The 10191-nt window shown below is 42.1% G+C and overlaps 1 protein-coding gene across 1 annotated transcript; it reads left to right on the top strand.

Moving 5' to 3' along the window:
* Window positions 1-368: 368 nt before the first annotated feature.
* LOC137613860 (hormonally up-regulated neu tumor-associated kinase) lies at window positions 369-9958 on the top strand. Its single transcript, XM_068343316.1, has 10 exons — window positions 369-629; window positions 1446-1568; window positions 1690-1859; window positions 3929-3984; window positions 4113-4251; window positions 4371-4498; window positions 6636-6771; window positions 7226-7427; window positions 8462-8756; window positions 8832-9958. The coding sequence occupies exons 1-10, from the start codon at window positions 369-371 to the stop codon at window positions 9584-9586; spliced, it is 2265 nt and encodes a 754-aa protein (XP_068199417.1). The 3' UTR covers window positions 9587-9958.
* The last annotated feature ends 233 nt before the right edge of the window (window positions 9959-10191 follow it).

Here is a 10191-nt window from a genome sequence, read left to right as displayed (position 1 = left end):
GTCCTCTTCATCGCTAGAGCTGACCTAAGTACACAACAGTTAATCATCCACTAACCAGCAGAGAGAGACAGAGTGAACAAAGGAGAGAGGAGTCAGTGTTGCATGCTGCACAGTTGGGTTTGAAGACAGACGTTCAGGCACCTGCGTGTGTTCAAACTGAAAGAAGAGAAGAAAACTTCCATCGGATGACCTGGAATAAAGGATGCTGTTACCCATAAGTGGAAGTAGAGCAACTCTGTGTCCGTATTCTCTTCATCCGACCGGTTTGAAAGCATCTGTTTGTGTTGGCATGAGCACCGCTGTCCTGTCTTTGGATCTGATTGTATGTGCGTGAGAGGCGGCCCCATGGGGCCCGGGCCCCGTCCGAGATGCCATCTGCAGCAGTGAAGCCCTCTCCAGAGGACATGGTGGCAGAGGAAGGGGGCAAAGGGGAATGTGGCCCATCCCAGTGGGATGCTCCAGGGCCGTCCCGGGAGCGGCTCCCTCTGCCCTCCCTGAAGGTCCCCAGGGAGCTGCTGAGGAGTTTCCCCCACTCCAAACGGGTGGGGTCCTACCTGGTGGGGAAGATGATCAACAAGGGATCGTTTGCCAAAGTGATGGAGGGGCTGCACATCGGCACGGGAGAAAAGGTCAGCTCTTTCTCCTCATTTGAGAATGAACACATGAATTGCGACGCCTCAGACGGTGGGGCCGACACGTTGGATCAGGAAAAGATCACACACACACTAGATTATGATTATATGCTTACAACTTGGGACTGGTAGACTTGCAGCTGATGATTACATTCAGTTGTGTTTGAATAACAGGGTGGACTGTTATTATTCTTGCCATGTGTACAAAAATCCAGTCAGACCTTTCTGTAATTGGTTTATTTATCCATCTCTTAAAGGAACAGAATCTCCTACTGCTCATCTATAAAAAATCTCTAAAAACAAATTGATGAAACAGTCAGAATTTGATTCTGATCAATATTACAAAGCTGTTTCTGTTTGCTGAGTGTTTTACTTTGTTAATTGTATATGAAAATACTGTATATATATATTTACTTATTATGTGTTGGAGACATTTCGTTCTTTCAATCATCACTGACTCCCTGACCCTCACTCATGTGTACCTGACCTGGTTGTCTTGGTAACGACAAACTCATCTCCTGGGGGGTGTTTGCTCCTCTTAGCCCTTGTTAACCTCTGCAGGTACGAGAGCTGTGGAGCAGAGGTCTGGTGATTTTTACACACACACACACACACACACACACACACACACACACACACACACTGCTGTCCACTTTTAAGAACTGGACTCAAGTTTTACCACACGTTTTGTTTTTACACAGAGTGACAATGAAGTTAACCTGGCAAGCTAATTTAGAAATTTGTCATTTTAATCCATCATCAATTCACCAAATTCATTGAAATGTGTATGCGTTCCCTTGTGTTTGCACTCAGGTGGCCATTAAGGTGATCGATAAGAAGAAAGCACGCCAGGACTCATATGTGCTGAAGAATATGAAGAGAGAACCTCGAATCCATCAGATGGTCCGACATCCAAACATTGTGGTCTTGCTGGAGGTAGAACAATAACATCAGGAATTTATGTAATGGCAATAGTAAAACATGAATTAAAGTAAATGTTTCATTTATTTCATTTATTTATTCATTTGTTTTCTGCTTCTGAATGACTGCGTGCCAGACTCTGGAGACCGAGAACAGCTACTACATGGCCATGGAGCTCTGTGGTGGAGGAGACCTGATGGACAGGATCTGTGACAAGAGGAGGCTGGAGGAGAAGGAGGTGCGGCGCTACACCCGTCAGATCCTCTCCGCAGTGGATCACCTCCATAAACATGGCATTGTACACAGGTGTGAATACACACACACGCACACACACATACAGCGCAGCACTCTAACTCTAACCCTAGTTGATACTATAAATATTTATGGTTTAAAGTAATTCATAATTCTTGGAATCTTGTCTTTTGATCCTGGTTCATGTTTAAATCCACATGAAATAAAACCGATTTGCTACTAATCAGATTACTTCAATTTGTTTCAGGCCAAATTTGTAAGATTAAAATTAACCAAATTTTTTTAGGTGAAAATTAGGAGTCATGTCAGGGATTTACTCTCATGCCACTCCTGAATCACCCTTATTGCCTTTTGCCTTATTGCCTATGTCCTCATCCTATCAGAATGCTGGTTAGAGTGATGTTTATAGGGAGTGGCTGGTGGTCACCTGTCCTCCCAGAGGGGCTGACATCTTTATGCACTGCCTGGGGCTCATTTGTCTGCAACTCTCCGTTCTGAACTTGTACACACATCTGGTTGAACATTGTGTTACAATATCAGTAAAGAAAATACCAATGTGCTTGTTAAAAAATTATTTAACAAGCACATTGTCTTGTTTTCCAAAAATATTCAAATATGACCTGGGCAACTATGCTATTACATTAGTGAAACAAACGTGTGAGCTACTGAGCCCAGGAAGAAAAGCACTAATTTGTTATATTCTCAAAATGTCACAGCCCAGTATGGTGGAGCCAAACCTGCCAACCATCGGTAGCTGTTTGTTGCATGCTTGGCCCAGACTTCACACACACATGCATACACACTCAGTTTACAAGGCATTAACAGCTTACATGGGAGGAAGGGCTGTGAGCAAGGGGCACAGTACAGTGTGGGAGTTCAGAGTGTAATTTTATTAACATCTCAGTTGGTGTAGGTGTCAAAGACTCAATACCCAGTACGAGACCTACAAACATAAGCTAATATGTACGGCGCTGTGCTATAGCGTTTAAGACCTTGGCTCCTCTGTAGGTGGGAATGTGATTACCAGGCAATGACCTCATCATCCTGCGCCGCTGCCATGATTCACACATCATCACAACATCATGGACTTCCTCTCTAATGAAGTCCCTCAACGACACCATTCTCAACTCTTCAGTAGCACCTCTCTCTGTCACACACACACACACACACACACACACACACACACACACACACACACACACACACACACACACACACACACACACACACACACACACACACACACACACACACAGACACACACACACACACACACACACACACAGATGATTAAGATGTATATAAATGGAAAATTTGCACTTCAATCAACCTCAATACCACCCACATCCAGTAGGTTTACCGCAAACATTTTATCCTCCATAACAATGTCTGCTCTCACTCTTTCTTGCTCTCCTTCCCCTCTTTCTACCCTCCATTCGTCTTTGAAATTTCCTCTTGTTTTGCAAGTGGGGCTCTTTGGATTTTCTGAAACTCCGGTGTCTGTTTGTTAGATGAAGGCAGATGAAAGGAGCATGGCTGATTCCCAGGCTATGGTTTATAGGGGATCTCTCTCTCTCCCGACCACAGATTTTCATTTAGCTTAGTAGTTCCAGAGCAGACCTTGTGGTTGGTGCTGAGGCCAGGGCGAAGGGATGTCAAGCTACTTTTCCAGGTGAATTCGCAGTCGTCGTTATCGTGGAGAAGAGCGAGTAAGAGATCGACATCGCCCTGAGAAATTCACATTGGCCTGATTTGAAAATCACAATAATCCAAAAGCAAACAAATCCCCAGAGTGATTATTAAATGTTAATCCACATAAAGTGCAAATAAAACCATTTTTGAACAGCACCGTAAAAGTTTGAGCTGTAACCAAATCCACATTAAGCTTAGCTTTTCATTTTCTTCTGCGGGTTCCTCATCTGCTCATGAATAAACAGAAAAAAGCTCAGTAAGGCTATTCACACATTGCTGGAGTTTTAAACCGACTGACCGCCGCAGTAAATTGCTCAGAAACAATAACTCTATAAATTCTTGCATGATTTAAGTCAAAGGTTATGAAAGTAATGCATCAAACCATATTCATCCATTGTGACCTCACACTTCTATCTTCTTTCTGTCTGCAGGGATTTAAAGATTGAAAACTTCCTGTTGGATGAACACAACAACATAAAGATTGTGGGTATGCTGATGTTTCTGCTTTTACTGGTGACATCTGACTAAGAGAGCAACGATGATAAATGTAGGCCGGATCAGTGTGTCAGTCTCTGTAAATGTGCTTCCCTGTTAAAATGATTACGTTTCCAACAGACTTTGGCCTGAGTAACACTCTGAAGGCTGAATCTTTGTCTCTGGAGCTCCTCAGCACGCAGTGTGGAAGTCCCGCCTACGCGGCCCCAGAGTTGCTCGCTCACAGGAAGTATGGACCCAAAGTGGATGTCTGGTCCATGTAAGTCATAAAAGCACAGTGTGTTGCGCTCCATTATTTTAAAAAAATGCACATTCTTTTCTGTTCTAATCAAATCCCAGGCTGAAATTCTGTTTGCATGTTAAATGTCCTGGTTGTAGAGGCGTGAGCACGTTCGCAATGCTGACGGGGACTCTGCCTTTCACTGTCGAGCCTTTCAACATCAAACAGCTTCACCAGAAGATGGTCAATGGTGAAATCAGTAGCATCCCCAGTGATGTCAGCAAAGGTAACGCAACATTTCACCTTGCTAAAGAAAAAAACCCATCAACATATCTATTTGAGTACTGACATGAAAAAAAAAAAAACTTCAGAAAAGTCATAACACAGAAGGAGTGAAATCCAGATAAATGAATAAAACAATACAATGAAAGTTAAAGGGGTCCTATAATGAAAATCACATTTTTTTCCAGGTCTCTACATATACATACATGGCGCCCAACAGGCAGTTCAATATACAGTAGTCGCTACAGTTCAATATACACTGCTTGCTTTGGCTTACCTATCGCATGTTTCACGATAGTTTCACTCCCAGTGATCTCTCATTGTCTGTGACGATTGCCGAGAAACAGTGTACGTCCTGTCTGTGAACATCTGTTGTCTTTGCCACTGATTTTTGTCCCTTTGCTAACACTGTGTTAAATTCTTTGCGATGTTAACTGGTGGTCTCAATAGGATCAGCCCATGTAGTGTCTACATAATGAACAACGGAGTCACGTTCGACTGAGAAAGTGGCTCTACGCTCAGCGCAGAGAAATCAACAATCATTAACAAGAGAGACAAACACGAGAAAAATAAGAGCGAAATACGTAGTACAAAAGTTACTGAAAGTCAAAAAAGTTTCAGACGGAACTCTACTGTGCGCGCTCTAGTTGCTCATGCAAACAAAACACACGTTAACACGAGAGGGGAGGCAGGTGTTGATAGAGGCAGCTCAGAGGGGGTGGAGATAGAGAGCTACGCCCCACTAACAGAGCGTTTGGGGGCGGAAGTAATTTTATCAAAATTCAATGAAAGATATGGAGGACCATGGATCACTTTGGGGCAAGACATTTCAAATACAGTGTAGTTGGACATCTGGCAGCTGAATGACATGACTTGAAAAAAACATAATATGAGACCTTTAATTAAATAACATTTATCAGACTGAATGGTTTCTCAGACTTCCTCAGTTTCACAACTTGAAAGGGACCCGCATTGGACCCGCATTTTTACAACCTGCTTCAAAGTGATGATGTATTGTAATTGTACCGTAAGCGTTCATGTGTTTGTCCGTTCATCCGTCCGTCCATTCATTAGTTAGTCCACCAAATATCTTCGCAACCGTTGCAGATAGAAAGATGAAACAAAAAGCACATTACTCGGGCGGCAAAGGGGATGAAAATGAGATTGGTTCTAGTGTCTGCTTTAGTTTGGCCTTAAGTCACTCTGTTACACTTTGTCATGCTGACCTGTCTCCACAAGCTTAGCTTCTGTTACTGTGCACAAAATCAATTGAGCTTTGATTTGATTTTCCGAAACTGTGACAAGATGAGATTAGCGGCTGTGTTGCTGCCACAGGCGGCAATCTGAGACACAGCATAGACTCAGACTGTGTCCTGACTGCTCATTGATCAAGATCTGCTCAACTTTTACAAGCCAGAGTGCTCCAGTTGTCAACTGGGCAACTAATATATATATATATATATATATATATATATATATATATATATATATATATATATATATATATATATATATATATATATATATATATATATATATATATATATATATATATATATATCGCATTGCTGTCTCACATTTTAATGTATTATTAACATCCACACTGAGTGATGTGGTTAAATGTGAAGTTGTGAAAGGCGTTCTGACATGCTATTTCCTCTGCAAATATTACACAGACATTATTTTTGTGTGGATCAAAACTATTGTGTGCGGTCACATGAAACACATTTGTGGATATCACAACGCAGTAGGGCTCTGAGCCAGCTACTAGTGATCCCTTCACGAAGGAGGTGTGAAAGTGGTGTCCTGAAGAGACGTCCTGCTTCTCTCCATGATGTCATCCCTGATAAAGTTCCAATGAGGTCATCATGAGTGACATCAGTCCAGCAGTCTAGACAACTGTATTTACTGGTAGTTCAATGTGGGTAATAGGAGAAAGGTGAACAATAAAAATAAAGAAAAACAAAACAAAAAATATATACAGCATAGATAATGCACATTGTTAAATTCGTCTAAAATACATCCTAAATTCTAACAGAAGCACAGAATTTGTTGATAGTATTTTTTTTTTTTAAATTACCAAACTACTTACAGAAATCACCGAATTGAAATGAAATGTGTATAATGTGCTCCTGCTTCAGGGGCAGAGGCGTTTGTTTTGTCTCTACTGGAGCCAGACCCTACTAAAAGGCCCAGCATCAGAGCTGCGATGGAGGAGAGATGGATCAATGAAGGACATTCCAAGAAACCACTACACACACTTTCTTATAAGAACAGGTAGAGATCCACAGTGTTACATATTGTGTGAAAAACTGTGTAAATCCTTTCTTGATTTCAACATTTCCTTGAGTGTTAAATGAGACAAAAGCCGTCCTCAATAAAAGTTCTGCAGTAAACGTTATACTGTCAGCAGCAGAGCCGAGCTGGAAATGGCTGAAAGTTCTCTAACAGATCAAAATTTTTGTGGTCGGTGGGTGAACAGTTTTGTCTATTATAACATGACTTAAAAGCTTTTGTCACTTCACGCAGTGTGGAAATGCAATCATGTACGACTCTTCCTGGCAACAATGCTTTTTCAGAAATCCACATGAATGACTCAGTTCTGTTTTTCCCACAACTGAAGAATTTCAAACTAAAATTGTTCAATTACTTAACAACAAACTCTCAATGATCTCACTGTTAAATCGTCTTCTTTCCAATTCTCTGTCTCGTTATTTTTATGCTATTGTAGGTTATGTCCGGAGGAACTCAACTCATCTGCGCTAACGTACATGACGGAGAAGCTGGGCTACTCCCTCTCTGAAATCACTCACACGCTCACCACCAACCGGCCGTCCGCCATCATGGCCTCTTATCACCTGCTTCTCAAGCAGCTCAGCAGGAGCCAGAAAGGAGTCAAGGCCAGCAAGGTTCACAGCTCATTTGCAAACAAGGTTTGTGCCTCATACCTCATTCAGGCTTCATTCTCAAGTACAAGATTTATTGGATAAAGATGGTCGATTTGTCAGATGCTGGAAAGAAGTGACTGGAGTCTTCTGAGCAAAACTAAATGCAGGGAGAGCAATTTTTAGCAATTGTTATATACATATTTGGTTATATACAAATTTATAGGACCAAAAAAAGTCCATAGGATTTTCACTAGTAGGATCCCACACACAGCACAATGATGAGGAATTCTTAATAGAAAAATGCTCTATGTATTAGAAGGAAGTAGCAACAATATTGGCAATTAATCACAAGGAGATCGTTAGACATGAGACTATTTCTCCTAATTCACTAGGAGAATTAAATTTGACTCTGAGAATTGAATAAAATAAATCTCTTCTGAAACTTAAAAGGAGACTAAAGTGAGATTCAATGCATTTTTTTGTTCCTCAAAGAAAAAAAACTGAGACATAGGAGAAATAAGCCTTAGTCTCAGTTTGGCACCCTACAGGAGATGTACTGTAAATGAAACATTTTTGATTTCTGAGATCTCTTTTCAAATTTTATTTTACTCTTGGTTAATTAAACAGAATTTTTATTTCTGACACAGTTTAAGGATCTCAAACTGTTTTTTAATTCAAATGATCAATGACACTGAAGGTTTGAAGGTCTAGCTTTACTTACATTTCTTATGCATGTAAGTTTTGACTTCTTCCCCGACCTGGTGTGACTGTGTCAGATTTACTGTATATGCACAATGATTCTCATACTACTGCAAGACTTGGGTTTATTATTTTCAACCATAGATTCAAATATGAATTTTCGTCACATCTACACTTATAAATGGCATCTCTAACTGAGATCCTCCTTCTTTAAGTAGATGCTAAGTTAAAAAGCGAATTAAAGAATGATCTTTGCTTGTCCTCTACAGAGTGTGCTGTATCAGCATTAAGAGTTGAAGTAATGTGAAAATACAACTCTTTGCTTTTCTACTTTGTTCTCCTCATGAGTCTCCTAACAGCTAATGTCTACATGTTTTCAGGAGGAACCAACCAAAGATAAAAGCTCAAAGCCATCAGGAAGGCCTCTGAGAACCCATCAGATGACGACAGACTCCAAGAGCAACAGGAAGAGGCCAGAGGATGTACACGGGAAGGACCAGCATGAGGACGTGGAGAACCAACCTCCCTCTCCATCTCTACCTCAGCTTCCTCATACTGTCTCCTCATCAATACCCCAGCGGTTTCCTTCTCCCTCCCCCCCACATATGTCTGCAGGGGATGGGGCCACTGATAAGGAGCTTACCCTGGACACTAGAAAGATGCTGTTCCCTGAAGGTGAGGATTCATAGTGCAGAAACACAAGCTGCATCACGCTGCCGTGTCTGACATCTACATATTTGTGTGTTCTAGTGACTGTGTTTCGGGAAGGGGAACTTGTCCAACTCTCCCCTCCTAAAAGCTCTGGATCTCAACTCTGTGAATCTGCCCCTTGCCAAGTTCTTTTACTCACTGAGCCAATCAGAGATAGCGGCACATCCAAGCCGACCCATCTCAGGACAACTCAATCAGACGGGGCGGCAGACCCTGGATCAGACTGCTTCCACAACATCCGCCACCAGGACGACCATTCTCATGACCTGAGTACCAACGAGCGTCTGGAGAAGCAGCAGACACTTTATTCCTTGGAAAAGAAAGAGGTTTCTCCCAGGATGCTGTTGGAGGCCGATGCACAATCTCCAGAAAAAGACCACCTTGGTACCTTAGAGAGGACAAAGACTTCACCCGCTGCCATACTTCCTCGATTGCGTAACGTTGGGTTAAAAGATGGACGAGGCAGGAAGATGACATGGGTAGGGTTGTCTCGGCCTGGACCCCCGGGAATCCTGCTGAACGGGGCAAAACCACCTGTCTTCCCCATGCAGAGACAGCATACTTTGGCTATTAAGACCCTCAGGCAGGAGCGGAGCAAGAGAAGAGATCTGGCTGCAGCAGCAGGAGGAGCCAGAGCGACGGCAGGGGGAGGGACGAATGAAGCAAAGAGGAATTCAGTGCAGTTGCATTCATCTCTCGAGCGCCGGATGGCGGATCTGAATCTGCCACTTCTTCCTGCGGCTCTGCAGGGGAAGACAGACAAGAAGAACCAGCTGCACAGCCTGGACTGCTGATACATAAACATAATAGAGAGGCAGTGCGAGCGGCCGGAAGAAGGTGTCTAGCCCTGAAGCTACTGACACATCAGGGAACTAGACTAGTGATTCAGTAGGATCAAACTTAAGGTAAACATGATTATAGATGGATGCTGGGTAGAAACAAGATGGCATCTGAAAATCGCATAGATTTTGTTGTAAATGGCAGCTACAAGTTCTATTGTTCATTTATGTGCTGCATTGCCAAACATTCACATTTTGATGAAGCTTATTATTATTAAACCTATAATTACTTTGCCCTTTGGTAGTCAGGTTTGGGTCAGGCTACTGTCCTCTGTCTCTCCGTGGCTTCAAGCACATTAGACTCAACCCATACCAATATAAAGTGCAGGACGCTCACAGACAATATTTGTACTAACTGTTCTTGAAAACATTTTTCTACAAATGTAAAAATTAAAGCAATTCTCATTTCCACCTGTTTTCTGTATGTTTTCAGTATACTTAGCAGGTCATGCTAAGTCATTATATTGTTACTGTTGCTTGTTAAAGGTAACTCCGGATTTCATGTCTTCTCTCTACAGTATTTTTCTTACATCCACATTTATTGTGAAAACACCACAAAA

Source organism: Antennarius striatus, chromosome 19, assembly GCF_040054535.1.
Source record: "Antennarius striatus isolate MH-2024 chromosome 19, ASM4005453v1, whole genome shotgun sequence".
Lineage (NCBI taxonomy): Eukaryota > Metazoa > Chordata > Actinopteri > Lophiiformes > Antennariidae > Antennarius > Antennarius striatus.
Note: the sequence above shows the minus strand (reverse complement) of the source record. Positions and strands in the feature narration are given on the sequence as shown.